We start from the raw sequence: 20,050 nt of genomic DNA on the forward strand, positions 1-20,050 counted from the left end.
TTTTGTGTTCTTATATCTTTTAAGGTATATATTGGGAAGCCTAAACTAACAAAATTGCATTTCTAATCTTCATCAACAGAGACATATGCAGTAAAAACATTTGTGTGATATTTATATCACCAATGTATCTATTTGTCTTGGGAAGTGGCAATAATCACCTTAAGAACCTTAGGCAATTTGGCACAGTTACCTACTTAATTATTGAAGGGTACATTCAGTTTTATAAGCAAAATTATGAAATTAGAACCAAGAACATGCTCTTCCAAATAAGAAGTGTCAATTGACATTGACAAGATCAACCCAGAAAGTGGATTGCAAATGATGACAAATGATCATCGTCTCCTTAGGGAGAAAGTATGGTAGTGATGTGGCTATATAACTTAGGAGAGGATTTGAACTAAAACTTCCATCATTTTAACTTGCAGCTCTCATCATTTGGCTTTTTTGCTTCAGCTTCAATATCAATTTTTTGAAGAATGAACATTTGGTTAGAAATACTAAAATAGAGGACCATGTTTTTCATGAAACAATGATAAAATCATGGAATATCATGTACAATACTTTAGCAATTAGGAGATCGAGTAACTAGTTTACTGATCAACTACATATCGAAAATAACAACTAATGATAAAATAAGTATCAATGGTAGAATCACAACTGTATATCGATTAATAGAATAGATGAATGAAAGGTCCTTGACGCAATAATATCATGTATAGTCAACACTGACCAAGCATTAACACCCCTTATCATATTGTCAAACATACCTCAAGTCGTCACTATTAAGGGAAGAGGTTTATCCTGTGGTTATGAGGAGGCATATAGTGACAAAATCAGAGTTAATAACTGCAGGTGGCTAATCAATTAATATTAATGAGCATGCGCAAAGGGATTGAAGGGAACATCCTATAAAACATGATTTTTCACCTAAAATTGCATTTATAAGAAACGTCGCAGTCTCTAATTCTGAGGGAAAGACTTACAATACAGTCAACACTGAAACAACCAATCAGAATTTGGTTTACTTCACACTCAGCAATCTACACCATTCAGAGATGAGAGCTATGCCAAAGTCATCATGTCTGGTCACAGTTGAGATGTTCTGGCAGTTGGTTAAAGGGCGTTCTAGGCTGCCAGTTAAAAGAGCAATATTGTGTTCATGAACGATGTCTTCAGTGATTTCCACACACAGCTGGATTGGCCAACGGAGTATTTGTTGAAAACCTCTTGTCACTGCCGAAAATGTTTCCACTGCTCATATGAATGCGTTACAACAGCAGAGTTAACTTCCTATGAGGTTTTGACAGCCACAAACTTTTTCCATATGAGACATCACCCCTTCCAATTAAAGTTTGCTGTATAATAGCCTGCCGCCTAATTATTAGAATTTTAAACTATAAAATAGATATATAAGATTGAGAGTAAAAGATATTACACAAACTTGCCATTACATTCTGTCCCTTCCTCAACATTTAATTCAACTCAAAACAGTTATATTGATCAGCTCTGTACATAGAACTAAATTTGTGAGAATGAATAATCATTGCAAAATTTAGCTATCTCTAAGGAGAAATGTAAAGCTACCGCACTAGTGTTTTCTTAGTATTGTTGAGTTGTAACCAAGGATGAATGCAGTGCCCCAATACATTCTCAAATCTACTTTTACTATCAATAACTCTCTAGCCCTAAGGAATTCAAAACTTGAGTGATATAACAATTCCCTCATAAAGGACCAAGGGCTGATTAAATGTGAACATTGCGAATGGAATGAGATTAAATTTCATTTTTTTGTAGATAAAACTGAATATCACAACTGATATTTGGTTTACTTCAAAGTAAAACTAGTTTCTGCAGTTGGAAAGAGAAAAATGATAGTCATTGCAAAAAGGATTTGTTTTAAATTATGCAATTTGGCTCAAGGGCCTTTCAAATTTATACCATACTCACGAGCTGAAATAAAATTTTAACATCTAATTCCAACACATCGGACTCTTGCAGGCAGGCAACTTGGATGTCCAAAACTCTTTACATAATATTTTCCAAAGATTAACCACCACAACAGATGTGACTCGAAGATTCACCCGAGTTTACCCAGCTGCATTAATGGGGTAATACCTTCCTGGAATGAAGTACCTTCCAAAATATCCAACTGCATCATCTCAAACAGTAATCCTCAAAAAAGTATAATATACCTTATTGAAATGTCATTGCTTCATTGTGCGACACCGCTAAATACTGGAGTGCAAACAGAAAGAATGCCTTGATGCAATTTGAATTTGTCTCGCAATACATTACTAACTTGCAAACTCGAACTTCAAATTTAGCACCAAGGCAAAGAGGTGAGCAAGTGCCTATCATGGTGATTTTCTTATCCACTCTCCAGCAGCAATTGTAAGTTGTAACATCTTGGCAAGGATCGAGGATGCTATCACAGAGAGCTCTAACTAAAGCTATTACCCTGATTCATCCTTTCATATAGTTGCTTTCTTTAGTGCCTCTAAAAAATCACAACCAATATATTTTTCTTTGATAAAAATGTCACCACAATGAAACATTTCTTCACATGTAAGTGCTTGGAGAACCAGTTCAAGCTTATGTACTCCGCTAAAAATCAGCATTCAGCTCATCTCCTCCTGTGAACAGGTGATCCTGATCTTGACCGCTTGCGCCTGTAATTAACAAAAGTTAACATCATAACTCATGAAACTTGAACAAGAACTCACCTTTAACAACATACTGTATGGATCATCCATCCTATTATTAATGTGTCATTGATCTTACAAATTCCGTAAGTTACATTAAGCAAAATAGCTGGCCTCTTACCTGGCATCATGAGAAGGATAAGGGGAATGCCTGCGGTGAGAATGCCTGGCATGTGGTGAACGAGAACGAGAACGAGACCGCGAAACTTGTCTAGAAATAACAATCATCATACTCATTGGGTAAGTTAAACAAATTTAGTTGGTGAGGAAACTTCTTACCCCAGAAGAACCAACCTGCACATATGACTTGAAAGATTACAGAATTCCACACACTAGGTGATTAAGACCACTTTTGCCAATCTATACACATTCCATAACAATTGTCATACCATGTGATTAATACCCACTTGGACCAATCTATACATATTCCACAACAATTCTCATACTGCATTTATAATAGACAAGCTAAGTAGCATTTCATACCTATTAGAATTACTAAAGAAAATATTCAAAAGAAGTTCTAATGCCACTAATTACTGAATTAATGGCATTTGGAACTTCTCTCTAATAGGAACATAAGCATTCTGGCTATCTAATGAGAATCATTTGTGTATATTTATATAATCAATCATTTTGACTTTTCTTACACTTAAATTTTCAGTTTTTTATTGGAAGACGGATAGAAACTGAAACCCAAACACTCAGATTTGTTGAGATTCACAATGAATATTTCATCACTTTTAGCGACTTGCAGCACTTAAAAAGGCAGATCACAGTTCTCGAGTCTAGGCCTATTTCTACATTATGTGGTTTGTGAAGCCAGCAATGAGCAATTGTTAAATCTCTTAATATCAATAAAAGAGATTATATTACCGAAAGCAACCTGTTGAGATATGATGGTGCCTAAAAATTTGATACAAGAGGCTTTGTACTTATAAGCAGTTTTTGTAAATAATGGCTCATCTTTTCATGTTTATAAAATATCCATATAGCAGGCATATATTTTTCCAGTACTTAAAACTGGCACACTATTGATAACAAGAACAGGCAAGTCTCATTCGTAGCTTAAAAATATGGAAACCAGGAAACAGTATAGAAACTATTAATAGAAATAAAAAAACGATTAAAGCAAAGCTCCATGCCAACTTGAGAATTACACAAGTGAAAAAGCACCATCTAACAAAGTTTTCAATAAGCTGCAGCAAGGAACCATCTTACAAAAATACTACAAAAACGTTACCCTACCCCTACAAAACATTCATGTGTACCTCTTTCGAGATCCTGATGGTGATAAACTCCGTCTGCTTGACTGCAGCCTCCTATAGCACATTAAGAGTAAACAAAACAAAATAATTAGTACGTGCAAAAACCAATAATTAACCGATAGACCAAAAATATATTAGAGGAGGAAAGAAGCAAATCTCTACCTCCGTCTTGTTCTATCTGTTCCTTCAAGCTCTGAACTACTAGTACTGCTATCATATGAGTCAACCTTACTGTTTCGACCTCTGCTGCTTACTGATGATGAGCGTTTCCTTCTCTTTCCAGTATCTTTCACATCTCTTTCTTTTCCTGTACCGTTCCTCTCACCCCTCTCTTTATCACTTCTCTTACTATTGTCAGTTGCCCTTTTTTCTCTAGAATGATCCTTCTTCCTTTCCTTGTCATGTCTCCGTTCTGAATCCTTTCTCCCTTCTCTCTCACGAGTCTTTTCTTTATCACTTTTCTTGTCCACAGCTCTATTTTTCTCTCTTTCTTTTACTTTTTCTCTTTCCTTTTCCTTTTCTCTTTCTCTCCCCCTCTCTCTGTCCCTCCATTTATCTTTCTCCTTCTCTCTCTCTCTTTCTCTCCCTTTATTCCCATCCTTCCTTTGATGAACCAAATCATTTTGCTTAACGTCTCTTTTGTTTTTCATTTCTCTTTCGTCAGTTTTGAGTTCGTCTACACTCTTTCTAGTATCAGTCTTGTCAAATCCCTTACTTCTGCTTTCTTTATCTTTGGAATCATTTGACCTTCTTTTCTCAACTTCAAAATCATTATGATTACTTTTAATATTTACTTGATTTCTTTCTGAACCCTTATCCACATATTTTGGAGTGTCTGGGTTCGAAATGGTCTTGGGATTTTCATGTCCCTCACCAACTCTTACAACATTCTTGTTGACTGATGTATCTTCAGAATGTTCTTTAATCCGACGATTATCTTTCTCCTCTTCTGTATCACTTTTTGTACCATCTTTTGACTTTTCACCTCTCACATACTCAATAATATTTGGTTCACCTGGTTTTAACTGGCCCGCATGATTTTCCCCATGTTCTTTTTCACCCTGAAAACTGGCATCTTGCTGCTCTGACACATACGAAGTAACCTGCTGAGTTTTATCAAGCCCATCATCCTCATCATCAGATGCATAATTTGCAAGCCCAAGAACATTGCCACCAGGTGCACTTGAGCTTGAATTATCATCCTCCTCCCCACTGCCTGCTGTAGTATTGTTGGCTGAAACAACCACCTTTGTAGACACAGTTGTGGACTTCCCTTGTGAAGGTGGAGGAGATGCCCTTGAGATTTTCATTCTCCCTCGATCATTTACAGCTTGCTTCTTAACTGGAATGCGAAACAGAATGTTAATTAAAAAGAAAGCATATACTAAGAACGTTAACTCTGCCAGTCAAACCGAAAAACAAGAACCTTGAATTATGTCATCATCTTCATCCAGAACTTCTTGGGCAATTTCATCAAAAAGATCATCTGTCACCTGGGACCAAACAATAAGGAGCAGCCAGTTAAGCTACTCGTAAAAAAGTGAGTTTAAAACAGACAAGAGCTAATGCATCACAGAGAGCCAATGATGAATAGTAATAAAATTATGAGAGCCATTCCAACAAACAGCAAAACAGATGCAGCTGCAGCTAACCTTCTTCAATACATCTGTCAATACACGTTTAATTTCTTGATTAATTGCAGCAGTCCTGATCGCTTCCACTTCATCCTTCAAATCAAGCCAAGGCAAGATTGAAAAAAGTAAGATATAACACTATAAAGGCTTACCAATATTCAAATTTTGTAACTCTAGAAATCTCAGCTCTTTTTTAATTCAGGCAAACCTCTTCATCTTCATCATCACTAGAGCGGTGTGAATCAACACTTCTAATATCTGCATAATCAGATTTCTGAAGTGATGGATTAACATCCTCAGATCCACTTGCATGAAAAGAATCCTCTGATGCATGGCCCTGTGCTGAGGTATTTGCTACAACAGCAGCTTTCTTTTTCAGTTCTTCTCTTAGCCAATTAGGCACAGAAGCCTGTAACTCACAAACCTCCTATATTAATTAAAGGTCAAGAATATTGTTACCAAATACACATATAAAAGAGAATGTCACCTTCTTGGGGCGCTCAGGAACACCAAAGGCCCCATTATTATCTCCCATAAAAGCAGGACCGACCATTCCTAGCTGTCCAGGTGGTATACTAGGGCTCAGTGGTCCCATACCAAATGATACACCAATTGGTGGCATATTTGGACGGAATCCAGGCCCAGGTTGTGGACCAGGAACCCTCCCAAACAAATGTGCTGGATGCCCATTTACCGTATGAGGTATGGATGTATATGGATGTTCAAACTGATAATCCAATTACAAAAATCAGTGTCTAGGGCAACTCGCAGACTCCGTGTCAATATTTCAAATAAAGGCCTGTGTGTCCATTAAAATTGAATACAATACCTGAGGATTCAATGGAATAACAGGAGGAACAGGGGGAAATGATCCCAACTGAGACCAGCCAGGCACTGAGGATGTTGGCCCATTATACTCTTGACCATCACTAGTCACTGTTTGTACAGGCTGCAAATAGTTGGGTTGCTGGTGTTGTTGGTAATCTTGAGCATTGCGTTCAAATTCTGGCTGTTGATGACTGACTTCGGGAACAGGAGCCTCTTGCTGATCAGAATATGTAAAATGAGACTGCTCAGTTGGCTGGGATGTTGAAATTGAATGCATTTGTGACTGCAACATATACTCATCTTGTTGCAAATCAACAGATGGTGATAATGGCAAATCTGAAGTTGGCATTTGCTTCACTTGTCCTTCAAAACCTGGAAAGATATGTCACAGTTAATCATGTGCAACCAAAAAAGATTATTGGAAAGGTATGAATCTATAATTCTTTGACCATTTTGCCACTCATTTGAATAGGTATTTAATGAGAAGCACCATCAAAAATGCATTTGTGACTATCTCATGATAATGGCATCAACCCAAGAAATTATTTCATTCAAATATAGTTAATCTTAAGGCAAATTGAGTTTTCTAATTAAATAAAGATTTTTAACATTAGCAATCAACAAATATCTCCAAGTAACAAAAAGAAAACTAATTTTCCACCTCAATGGTTGGCAGAAGAGGGAACTTGTTAGTGTATATAACGAGCAGACCAAAAATGGACAAGAGCAGTCCACTATCTCAAAAACCATTGATGAAAATGCATACTATCATATTTTAGTTACAAAAACAAGAAAGTTCTGTTGAAGACGATATTGCCATAAGCATCGGAAGAATCCGTCCAGTATTAATTTCATGTTAAGCAAAATGTTGGTGTTAGGTTGGACAAGTCTCAAATAAAAATAATTGGCAATTGACAACTTGCAATATACCATGAGCTGGTAAGACTTTCAAACTTAGCAATGGATAAGAACTTGGTATATAGACCATGTTATACACCATAGTAGGTGAGAGAATAGAAGGAAGGTTTTGCTTTGAAAAGATTGTTTGAAGATGCGACATATAATGTATTTAAATTACAGACACATCAACACATAGAGATAGCTACAAAACATTGAGTTCATGACATGTAATATGCTATTAACTTATTACAGAAGAAGAGGAAATCTATTATCTTCTTTTAAAAAAATGTAGCTAGTAGCCTAGACCAAATACTACATTAATAAGAAATATATTATTCTACAAGAAGACAGTGTACAAATCCTCTGAAGCAAAGGTGGTTTCTAGAACAAGTAGAAAATATAGTTTAAAAAAACTGCAATATATCACTAATATCGCAAGATATTGTGAGCAAAACTGCCAAGTGATATAATCGCCAAATAAATCGCTGATGATATTTTGAAAAAATCACACCGCATTTGGCATGAAAAAATCACGGTTTTTACGATTTTTGGGTCAAAAAACCACTCTGATTAAGTCAACTTGAAAAACAATAATTTTTTCTAAAATCATTTAGAGTTTTTTCATTTTCCCACAGGCTGCAACGGCTAACAAAAGGGCTGCGATGGCTGCTGAGGAAAGGTGCGATTACTGAGGACTATTAAGGCACACAGATTCAAACTGCTGAGAAAACATAGAAGCACAGATTTAGACACAGGAACTATTTTGACAATATGCCTCAAAGATGCCATCACATGGAGTGCTGATTGTAGGATACACACATGATGGATTTGCTCTTCAACAGGTTATAGAAAACATTTTTGGAAATTTAATGTAAATTTGTCAGGAGTATGCCAAATTTCATCCCCAATGAATGACATTGAAAGTCAACGCATAGTAGTCAAATCTCCTCATATGCACACTACTATTATGCTCCTGTACACACGCCAACATCACTATATATATTTTTATAGAGCTATAAGTTGTAAATTTATTGAACTATAAGTTATGAATTGATGATTGTGAATTTATAGATAAGTTTATAATATACAAATTTTAATTTATTTGAACTGGTTTTGTATATTTATGATACAGATTTATAATACTATATATTAATACTAAAGTAGTATAATATTGTATATTAATAAATTCATTATACAGAGCTATAAATTAGTATAAATTAATAACTGTATATCTAATAAATTATAATAGGGTATATTTATTCCTAATGCTAATATGCGTGTGCATTGTTTATTAACAGCATTTATAAGTTTATAGTGTTTATAAATTATAAATTCATTATAGAGATCAAATATATTTATTTATGGTCTTCATAATTATTTATTGATATATATCTATATAAATTATATATTTTCAAATGTTCAAAAAAAGTGCCAATTTTTTTGCTGAGTTTTTGGAGATTCCAAGATTTTCAAAAAATTTGAGCTAGCCGAGATATTGCCGAAGCTGAGTTTTTCAACTATGAGTAGAATTACTCGTCCGACATTGCAGCTGCCTTAAATAAGCATAATCCCAACAAAGTGTGGCCACCTCTTGCAGAATGAACATAAGAATCTAAGCTAAATCAGAATAGGTTAAATAAAAAAAATAGTACCTGGGACTGAAGAATAACTCATGGACATTTCTTGTGAATACTTAGTGGTGGTGATAGGAATAGATCCTTGAGAAGATATACCCGGTGTATTTTGCTCTTGGATTGCAACAGCATCTTTTGATCCATAAGACAAAAACGCATCCGAGACATAGGAAGATGCAACATCATTAGGAAAGTGTGATGAGGAATCCTGAACCTGGTTTGTAGTAATATTCGATACTGCATGTGGTTGAACAGATTGATGACCCAACCCAGGGAAAGAGTGTGGCTGAGCTTCAGCAAACTGAGTGTGGAATGGCTGAGAATAATGACCTTGGTAAGCTTGATGATCAACAGGTCTATTTATAGGTACAAACTGAGATTGTGTCTGTTGAGATTCCATAGCTGCCTTACCCGCTGCCCAAGCTCTTGCTTTAGCAGCCCAATCATCTTCGTTGTTAACTCCTGTGCCGTTACCTGCAGCATGTGCCATTTGAAACATAAGCTCTAGAAGAAGTATAACTCCAATGCAGCCAAAGGATTATAAAAGAGAACAAATAACTTTAAAAAAACCATAAGAGTAACAACTCCATACTGAACCCTCAACTCACCATTGCATGAACAAAATGTAAGTCTTTTACTAGCCAGTCCTAACGATTTACCCAAAAGATGCTAGCAACAAACATTAAGTTCTATATTCATAGGCTATTGAGAGCACAATAAGCCCACAAGTCCTTGATAAAATAGGAAAAATGTTCATAACAGAACCAAAGGGAAATGGTAGGAACAAGGTTTGCAATATATGCAATAATGAAATGGGAAATGGAAATGCATGAAATCATACATTATTAGAATCTTTGATTCAATTGAAGGCCATTCAATCTAAAGTTGGTAGCAAAAAAGCTCAAATGAATGCCCAAAGATTATAGAAGGGATGGTATAATAATTTCTTTAAAAAAACACTTCATTTTATTTTTTTGCAAGCCAGTACCTGTGAACTCCCAGGGTTGTTGATGACTCCAGCCTGGATTTGCCCAAGCCTACAGAAATGTAATTGAAAAATCCAATAAATCAGATTAAACTTATTGACCTTATTGCCCATATACTCCAAAAGAATATTCATCAGCAGCAGACATGTTCACAATCAAATTTCTTGTTCACAAAAAACAATATAGTAGAACACAAGAAAAATGCAATTAAACTAAAATGAACAAGTAACATTCTATTTTCTCGATTACTAAAACTTCCCCATATTGAAGTTTCAGTAGCTGCAATAGACATTATTTATAACTCCGTTGATCTCCTATTCTTCTGTTCACTATTTTACAAGCTGCATAGCTTTTGAGGAGAATCAGATATAATATATCTATTTGTGCCTTCTGTGTGATTACTTGGTACTGTGCAGGTGTAATGATTTGCTGGCAGAGAATATCATTGATTAATGAAAGTGGAAGAGTTGACAGTTTATGTATTGGAGTCATCCATTTACTCTTTGATGCCGTTGGTTCATTAATATCATCAGTTCAGACATATTAAAAGTGCTGTTATTGTTCTGCAGCTGCCGACAGTTCATATTCAGCATTTTGGAAGGATATCCAGTTCACATGCTATCTGTGGGTGTCAGTGAATGGTCGAGGTAGAGAATTTGTAGAGATTGTTGTTTCACGAAGATAGATGAGATACAGCAGTCTGTTTTGTGTTACAAAAATCTCTATACGATAAAACCCCTTTGGTTTATAAATTCGATTCATTTTCTCATGACAGTGTATGTGTGTATCATTCACCATTGATGTTTTAAAACTTGCTGTATGCATTTGAATGATGGTGCTGGGAAGTTTTCCTTTTGACAGCATTTCAGTATTGACAATTTTTATGTATTTATGGTAGCATATTACAGTGCTGGGGTGTTGAGAGGTATTTTGTGTAACATTATCATAGGCATTCTTGTTTTGCTTTAAGTCTTGATCATGGAGTGATTATTGGGGGATGTTTTCTTATTTTTAAGAGTATGCAAACTCAAATGAGGATTCATTTAGTTTGAGCTTGAGAGCATTGTAATTTTCAGACTGATATTATTCAATAAAGAAATAGTTGTTTGTGTGGCTGGGTTTTTCCCTCACGCAGGAGGGCTTTACCGAGTATCTTTGGTGTTGATTGTGTTTTATTCAGTCTGTTATTTATTCATGCTATTCTGGTTCAAAGCATTCACATGGAATCAGAGCGAGTCTAATAATGAACCTGAACCAAAATAGAAAAAGTGGGAGTTTAAGAGATGCATGAAATAAAGGTTTAGAGCCTCTACATTCTTGATGATTTGGCTTCAACAGGGGACACGTTCTCATGACCACTCATTGCTGCATTTCAAGTGGTTGAAACAATTATTTCTTGAGAGTAACATGTACAGGAAGCTCCAACAGAAAAATAATTGGTGCATTTGAGAGAATTGTTTTATAATTATGTCATGAATATGGATCATGAATTTTGTGTAGTTATATTTTAATTCATGTTATTACACTGGGAATAGTGGATGCTTTTAGCATTGATCTGGGTATTTCTCTTTCTGATAGGTTTAACCTATGAATTATTATTTCTCTCTTGGTTGCAGGATGGATGGAGAAGTAACAAGATGATGAGAGATTATGAAGAGCTTTAGGCATTTTGTAAGAAAGACATGCAAGCTGAAGAGATGAGCAAAAATGAGGACTTTGCAGGCATGGGACTTTGTTGATGGCTTATTAACTTCATTAAAGAGGGAGAACCTATACAGATTGTGTTTACGTTCAGAGGAAGAAATAAAATTCAGAGGGAGCTTGTGTGACAAATTAAGGGTGCCAAATCTTTTGTAAGCTCGTGTAGCAGTGTGATTGTTAAAGCTCCATATTTGGTCAAACTTGGAATCAGCTCTTTTATTGTGATAATCAAAGTGGTGAGAATGCTGCCCCTGCTGAGAGGAAGTCCCTGTTGAAAGAGAGTCTTGGCTTCGGTGATTCTTATACATGTTAAAGAGTTCTTCTCAGTGAGCAAGAAGTTATTGTTAATATTAGGAGACACTGGGGGGTGAATCAGTGTAATTAAAAACTTTGATATCTTCACCAATACTTTCCACAAGATATAGCATGTAAATCAAATATCAATGTAGCAACAAAGCAAATTAAACTTCCACGTATGAAACACTTGACACCAGTATTTTTCATGTGGAACCCCTTGCTTAGAGGGAAAAACCACGGTGGGGATTAGTACCCACAATATCTGACTGCTACAATAATTAGTTGCCCTATTAGGAGCATTGCCATCCACCCAGTTAAGGGTCAACCCAGTTATGGGTATCAGCCCTGTTAGGAGCTTTACAAAAGATCTGCTAGGATCCACCCAGTTAAGGGATTTTAGAAGTTTTTCTGAGAGTCACCTGGTTAGAGGATTTTGATTTTCAGACCTGTTAGGATCCTACACAATTGGTTAAGAGTGACCTTGTTAGACATTTGTCTGGTCAACCTGTTAAAATGAACAAGTAATGGCTGATCTGAAAATTGCCCTCAATGCATGACAGATCCAATAAGCTCTTGATCACTGCTCTACTGTGGATTGTTTCTAACACACTTTGCATCCACAATATCAGAAATCACACCAACAAATCATTCACATCTCTCGCACATCAATTTTTCAATTCCTTTTCTACTGTTCTAAAGGCAGTAGAGTAACCCTAAATGTGTTACCCTTACTTGGCTTCAAAAACATTTAGAATTTCATGAGCGAGTGTTATAACCTTGAATTTTTTGCCTTGGTGTCAGCCCAATCATACCTTACCGCTTTGACTTTTCAACAAATACAATACTTCTTACCAGCTTACCAAATCTATGCAAGAATTCTCTGTTAGTTAGCTGTTCTTCACACAGAAACTTTGAAACCTCATTAAATCTTTAGTTCCTGTGACTCACACAGTGACCTAGAAACCTGATTAAATCTTTAGTTCCTGTGACTACCCGGCAAATAACAATCATTTATCCGGTCTCTAGTAGACATATCCTGTAAGCCACTTGCCATAACTGATCAAACATATCGCCGTGCATACAATTTACTATAACTGTTTGTATTTACCCGGTATACTTCATACTTAACAAATCTGCTTGCCTAATCAATCTGATGACCAGTATGACTGATCTATAAACTGTAGATCATCTGTTTGCCAGCAGTGACAACATATCAATGATGATCCACCAATCTAACTCATCTAATCCTGCAGCACGTCATCATCATGTTAATAGTTCAAGGTGCAATGCCTTGTTAATGAGTTCTTATCTGTAAGGGAGAAGTTCTAGGTGCAATCCCTTGTGAATTAGTTCTTCTTTGTGAGGGAGAAGTTTGAGGCGCAATCCCTTGTAAATGAGTTATTCTCTGTGACAGAGAAGATCGAGATGTAATCCCTTGTTAATGAGTTCTTCTCTGCAAGAGGGAAGTTCAAGGTGCAATCCCTCATTAAAACATTCTTCTTTGCAAAAGAAATTTGTGGTGTAAGCCCTTGTTAATGCATTATTCTCTGCATGAGAAAATGATGTAAAAGCCCTTTGTTCCCCCCACTGGGAGTAGTCATATTGGAAGTCATGTGAGTCTCCATGTTAAGAGATGGCAAGTCATATGAATAATCTCTCTCTTGTTAAGATGGCAAGTCATATAGAATTATAGATAGTCTCCTGTTCTTCTATTGACTATTTTACAGTCCATAGGTTTTTAAAGAGAATCAAATATAATATATATGTTTGTGCCTTGCATGGAATTCCTTGGCACTGTGCAGGTGTAATGATTTGCTGGAAGAGAAATAAAAATGCAAGTGTTAACAGTTTATGCATTGTAGTCATTGGTTCATTCTTTGATGTCATTGGTTCATTCATGTTGTCAGTTCACATATTGAAGATGCTGTTTTTGTTCTTTAACTGCCTACAGTTCATATTTATTATTCAGCGTTTTGCAAAGACATTCAGTTCATATACAATCCTTGGTTGTCAATGAAAGGTCAGGGTAGAGAATTTATAGAGATTGTCATCTCAAGAAGATAGATAAAACATGGCAGCCTGTTCTCGTTACAACATTCTCTATTTAATAAGGCCCCTTTGGTTTATAAATTTGGTTCATTATCTCATGACAGTGTATGTGCATATCGTCCACCATAGATGTTTTAAAGCTTGCTATATGCATTTGAATGATGGTGCTGGGAACTTTTCCTTTTGTCGTCATTTTAGTATTGAGGATTTTTATGTATTCACAGTAGCATATTACAGTGCTGGGTTGTTCAGAGGTGTTCTGTGTGACATTAGCATAGGCATTCTTGTTCTGCCTAGAAGCCTTCATCATGGAGTAATTATTGGGGGATGTTTTACTATTAAGAGTGAGTAAGCTCAAACGAGGATTTATTTAGTTTGAGCTTGAGAGCATTGTAATTTTTAGAGTGATATTATAATTTATTCAATAAAGTGATATTTCTTTGTGTGGCTAGGTTTTCCCTCGAGCAGGAGAGTTTTCCCAATGTATCTCTCGTGTTGCTTGTGTTTTAGTCAATCTGTTATTTATTTATGCTATTCTGGTTCAAGACATTAACACCCCAAAGCCTAAGCATCTTCTACCTTGCATACGGCAGGCCTACTGAAACGTGGATAACCAAAAATGCACGTTGGTGGTTGCCTCGGAAAGTCTACTGAAACAAAGATGTCTAGATATGCACATCTACAGGCGAGCATACTCAATCCATGTGCTGAATCAGACTGAGAGAAGCTCATGCACAAAGTCTGTAACTGACTAAGGAAGCCCTAGTGGAGCCAATAATTGAAATTCCTTCGTGTATATGGATTTAGAATCTCTGAGCAGTCAGATTTAATTTCAGTATTTGCCAGTCAATATCATAGAATGCAAAAGGGCAGCAACATGGAAGACTTAAAGATTATATTAATTTTGGTGCATTACAAGAGGGTATTTGGTATACCCATTTTTAAGTAAAAAATCAATATTTCTTACCTGAAAGCAGACTTTTCCTTGGAAAAGAACATTTATTCAACTTATGTTTACAACTATAAAAATGTCAAACCAGGGACTCAACGAGAACTTACAACATTTATTTATTATAATCAATCTTATATGGATGTTAAAGTCTTTTAAGACTTGATAAGCATAAAACACAATATTGATTTTGGTGCATTACAAGAGGGTATTTGGTATACCCATGTTTAAGTAAAAAATCAAATTTTCTCACCTGAAAGCAAACTTTTCCTTGTAAAGGATCTTTTATTCAACTTTAGTTTACAACTATCAAAATGCCAAACCAGGGACTCAGTGAGAACTTACAACATTTATTTTACTGTAATCAATTTCATATGGATGTTAAAGTCTTTTAAGAGTTGATAAGCATAAAACACAATAGTGAAACCTGTCTTTTGGAGATTTACTAAAGTGTTTTTATTTTAAGCAAATCCAAGTTTACTTCTTACATTCCATCCGCTTTATAAAAAATCTGTCAATCTTGTTCTTTGATAAAATTTATAATTCCAAATAAAGAAGACAAAAGCTATTCCCAAAAAAAACCTTGAAAAGAAAATCAAAATACAAGTCAGGAAAAAAGAGTTTTGCCACAACGTACCTTGTAAAAGCCCTATAATTCAACTTCTGAAGAAAATTACAGAATGTTAAAAAGCAATTCTAACCAAACCATACTAAATGCAAAACCCTATTTTGTTTACGTAAGAAGGGAGCAACCCAAATGTTTCAAAGTATAATCAATTGCAATCCTAAACGCAAACATACAAAAGATTGGCACGTTAGACAAGACATCTCCAGACTGATGACAATAATGTCAATAAAAAGAATAACTAAATCTATGTATCAAGCAGAGAGCAAAAATAATCCTTGAAGGGGTGGAGCTAAAATCTATGAACGCAAGAAGTGTTGAAATTGTATAATTTACTCAACAAGATAGAGTTCAAGATAGCACACAACCATTAACAATCGGCCTTAAGTTTCTTAAACAAGAACTTAAACTTGTCTGTCACATGGCATACGAAAGTAGGTTTTGAATTTGAATCCTAAAGGAAATCTACTTTAAAACTTCTCTTCATCAGGACTTATTCTCATTTATGTTTTCTCTTCCATCCAATCCCCTTTGAGAATGGCTCCCGACAGCAAACCCAGCAACCAAGTCATTATTGAAATTTATAAATTCAAAGTTATCAAGTTATAAAGTAGAACAAAATCATCATTAAGAATTTATACATTCAAAGTTATCAAGATATAAAGTCAAGACATAAAGTGGAACAAATTTATCATCAAGGGGCGCACCAATTTAGATTTTTTTAATTCTTTTTGCAGATCCGTGATTCTGACAAAAAATATCTAGAAACAATTGTATTCATATTATATTACATCAATGACGTTGCAGGTCCAACTTCTAGAGCCCTCTTTGAATAGAAATTGTCTTAAAATATAACATGAACACATTTGTTTCAAAATATATGCTTACCAGATATGCCACTTTATCAGGTCAGGTTTGTGAATTATATATACAGAGAGAACTACAACTCGAAAAAAGAACCATCAAACCTTCAAGAGAACGGTACAACAAAAACGTTCGGATAGTTTTTAGGAAAACCCTAACAGACGCACAAGCACTAACTTTTTAAATATTTCAGAAATGCAAACTCTATTTGCTCTAAATTACACTAGCGCCACATTTGCCAAAGAATACGTACAGAAGATTTAAAAATCCTTAACCGTGAACAACACGATTACCCTAAATTACTAAAGGATTTTTTTTTTTAAGTAAAACCCTACCAGAAACAAAACATAACTTTTAAATCTTTCACGAACAAAAATCCCGTATGCTTAAATTCCATCAGTAAAATAATATGTCTGTGAGAAGGCACGTCCATACTTGATTATGCTCGTTACAGTAAAGAATTTTATGCATTAAACGAAGAGGAAAATAAAAAACGCTGTGTAAGGTTGTCACCTGATCCGATTGAGCATACATGTGAGTAACCTGATGGGGCGGCATAGGCCGTTGTGGCGGAGGCGGCGGCAGAGGATAATGTTGATTCAATACTTGACCATAGTGATCTAATGGAGGATGCGGACCCCACGGTTGATGTTGCTGCGCGCCTGGGTACTGAAACTGCGGCTGCCCTGGATACCACCCTACCTGTTGTTGCTGAAGGGAATCGATCATGGGTCTCATTCCCCTGTGATTTTGCTGTATGGCGTCCATGTTTTCCATTCACTGGAGAAACAAAAACGAAAAATAAACCCCGTTTTTCGAGGATGAAAGACCATGTGTATTAACAACAGCCGACCTGCAAGACTAGAATAAAATTCTGGGTTTTTATCTCCTACCGCTCTGGAGCGCGCGTCTTTAAAGCTCCTAGTGATCGATGAGAGTGCCTGCAGGAATTTGAAGTCCAATTCGATTTTCGCTCCGACTCGTATTTCTTTTGTTGATTTGCTGCTAAATATCGTAGAATAACAGGAATGCTTCAGCTAGTTGACATAGGGTTGTTCTTCATACCCTTCAAAGCTATCTCAATCTATATTTGATGGAGCCAACAATCGATTTTTCCTGGAATAAAATCTAACCATGATGTTAGCCAAGGCAAGTGTCTTGATATAAATTTAAAATTAGAAACGAAATTATTTAGGCTTATTTTCTCTATTGATATTTTTTATGGACCGTTCAGATGGGTGAGACAAAGAGAGGTAGGATCTCGGCCTCATCCCTTGACTTATATTGATTTTTAAAATTTACTTTTTATAGATTAACATGGAAGAATTGGTATGGACAGTCTAACAATTAGAAGTTTATATAGGTTATGATGTTCACACTTTAACTAGCACTTGTCGATACCTAATTTGTAATTAGGTTTAGTTAAAATTTCTATATTTGCATCAAACTAAATCTAGTCAAAAGCCTTTAAATGATAATAATAATTAGCTTTTATTTATGAGTATGACATATTTGTCAAGGGTGATTCAAATGTAAATATTATGCAAATTGATATATTAACATTTCAGTTTGTATTTAGGCAAGAGCCTATAACACATCGCAAATTGTGAGCCTCTCATTGGGAGGTCTTGGGTTTGAATCTATTTTAAAATTAGTGCAATTTATAGGCACTAATATTAGTGGTTGTTTGCTCTTTATAATTATAAGTGTTTATGTTTTGTATACATGTCAAATTGGTAAATATTAAATTTAATATCAATACATTTGTTGTAGTCATCATAATCGACTTTTGCAAATATACAATTTAACATGACATTGTTTATATATATGTATGTATGTATGTATGTATGTATGTATGTATAAACAATGTCATGTTAAATTGTACATATATAGTAATCTGGAGAATATATTTATTACAATGGAATATTTTAGTTTAGTTTTGCAAATTTATCAATAGGAATAAATTACAATTCAATGGACAAGAATTTAGTATGAAAACATGTGCAAGATTGAAATGAATATTGAAATATTTTCAATACAATTTTATGGACATATAGGTTTGTAGAAGTGCGCCTAGCTACCAAAGTGTGTATTAAGCCTAAATGTTAAAGTGATATTTTGTATACACATTAAATTAGACATTATGATGCCAGAACATTGTGAAAAATATGTATTACAATGGGTTGTTATAGCCAAAGTTTAAAGAGCATAGCTATGAAAACTAGCTTTTCAAATATAAATAGTTTCTTTTTTCATACATTTTGTGCAGTGTTAGGGGTTTGAAGGAGAAGTAGGTGAAAGGTTTGAGTAAATATGCAAATCAAATCCACGAAGCTCTTGAATAACTGCATGTAGAAAACCTATCACAGAGAAGAGAAAGACAAGAAGAGGCAAGGATTTGCTTTGAAAACATGCAAATTGTATTCTTAGATAAAGAAAAGATGAAGAATTACAAAGAGATCAATCCTTATAAAGGAGATTGAAACTTGAAAAGGGTAACCTAAAAGGTAAAAGCTATTTAATAATTACTAATTAATTATTAAATAAATAATGCAAAAAGTGCATAAAGCAAAATCTTAAGAAGGGAGAAAGGTAAATTAATTAATGAAATTAAATTAACCTTTTTCTCTAACACCCCGCCTTAAAATGAGCAACAATACAGTTACAAACAATGTAGAAAGAGCAAGGAAACTACAAGGCAATGTTGAAAGCAAACTTGGGTTCCGACAACAAGGCCTAATGAGGTACCCAATCAGAACAAAATCTCTATGAAATGGAGAAATAGAGAAAATCCAATGGAAAAAACTCTACTCCAAAAAGAGATAGTTGAAAACCTAGTGAATGACTATAGAAGCCTCCAACTAGAGGAATTGTTCCAAAAGATAAGAACAAGAGGAATCGTGAAGAAAACCATTGAAGCATGTAGAAGCTACAAACTCTATCAAAAAGAAACTGTTGATCTATAGAGCTTCCTCTGAAATAGAACCTAACCAAGTAGAGAAGACTATAATCTGCATCGAATCAAGAGGCAAACAAAGACAAACAACTGAACTCAAAAATACAGATGGCATAAAATGCCAAAGCCTAAAGAGTTGATCAATCAAACCAAGGAAGCATGAGAAACAAAAGAAGAATCCCCCCTAATGCAAACAAGGGTGAGGTGACAAGCAATTGGAAAAGTGAGCCAAAAGAACTGCAAGTCAAGGAACCACAATCAAGATGCATGAAAGAGTACATAAGTGTGTACTGAGGTGATCAATCTCAAACACGTCATGAGGCTAATGTCACGAAAATGACACTCATTGGACAAAGGAAGATGGCAAACAAAAGAAAACATCAATCCCCCCATGGCACTTTATCAGAGTAGTGCATGTGCAATAGGGCGCAAGACATAATGAATCCCAAGAATACAATAATCTGTACGAGTGTTCTCAAATGACACTACTCAAATTAGAAAGCAAAACAAGGCAAACAACTGAAACAAAAATAAAGATGCAATATGGCACTTTATCTTAGTGTGTTTGCAAGAATGCATACAAACGATATCAACAATGATCAGAAAGGGAAAAAATCTGGTACAACAGATAGTACAGCCCAAAAGAAGAGATCTCATGCC

The 20,050-nt window shown here is 35.2% G+C and overlaps 1 protein-coding gene across 4 annotated transcripts; it reads right to left on the reverse strand.

Moving 5' to 3' along the window:
- Window positions 1–1,878: 1,878 nt before the first annotated feature.
- LOC149568290 (cyclin-like protein) lies at window positions 1,879–17,573 on the reverse strand. 4 transcript variants are annotated; one of them, XM_089821270.1, is made up of 14 exons: window positions 17,328–17,573; window positions 16,967–17,214; window positions 9,952–10,000; window positions 9,375–9,437; window positions 8,982–9,279; window positions 6,431–6,801; window positions 6,089–6,328; window positions 5,810–6,010; window positions 5,620–5,694; window positions 5,394–5,460; window positions 4,130–5,309; window positions 3,971–4,021; window positions 2,824–2,913; window positions 1,879–2,669 (listed from the first exon to the last, which is right to left on the reverse strand). In XM_089821270.1, exons 2-14 carry the CDS (start codon window positions 17,209–17,211, stop codon window positions 2,624–2,626), a joined length of 2,976 nt encoding a protein of 991 aa, XP_089677396.1. In that variant the 5' UTR covers window positions 17,212–17,214; window positions 17,328–17,573; the 3' UTR covers window positions 1,879–2,623. The 4 variants fall into 4 exon arrangements, 3 of the variants coding, with proteins under 3 accessions (XP_089677396.1, XP_089677397.1, XP_089677395.1); XM_089821271.1 differs by having other exon boundaries at window positions 16,948–17,214; XR_016362536.1 differs by having other exon boundaries at window positions 2,824–2,996; window positions 8,982–9,437; window positions 16,948–17,214.
- Between the last annotated feature and the right edge of the window lie 2,477 nt (window positions 17,574–20,050).

The sequence above is a fragment of the Cupressus sempervirens genome, chromosome 3 (assembly GCF_028749045.1).
Source record: "Cupressus sempervirens isolate cs-2001-9-10 chromosome 3, ASM2874904v1, whole genome shotgun sequence".
Lineage (NCBI taxonomy): Eukaryota > Viridiplantae > Streptophyta > Pinopsida > Cupressales > Cupressaceae > Cupressus > Cupressus sempervirens.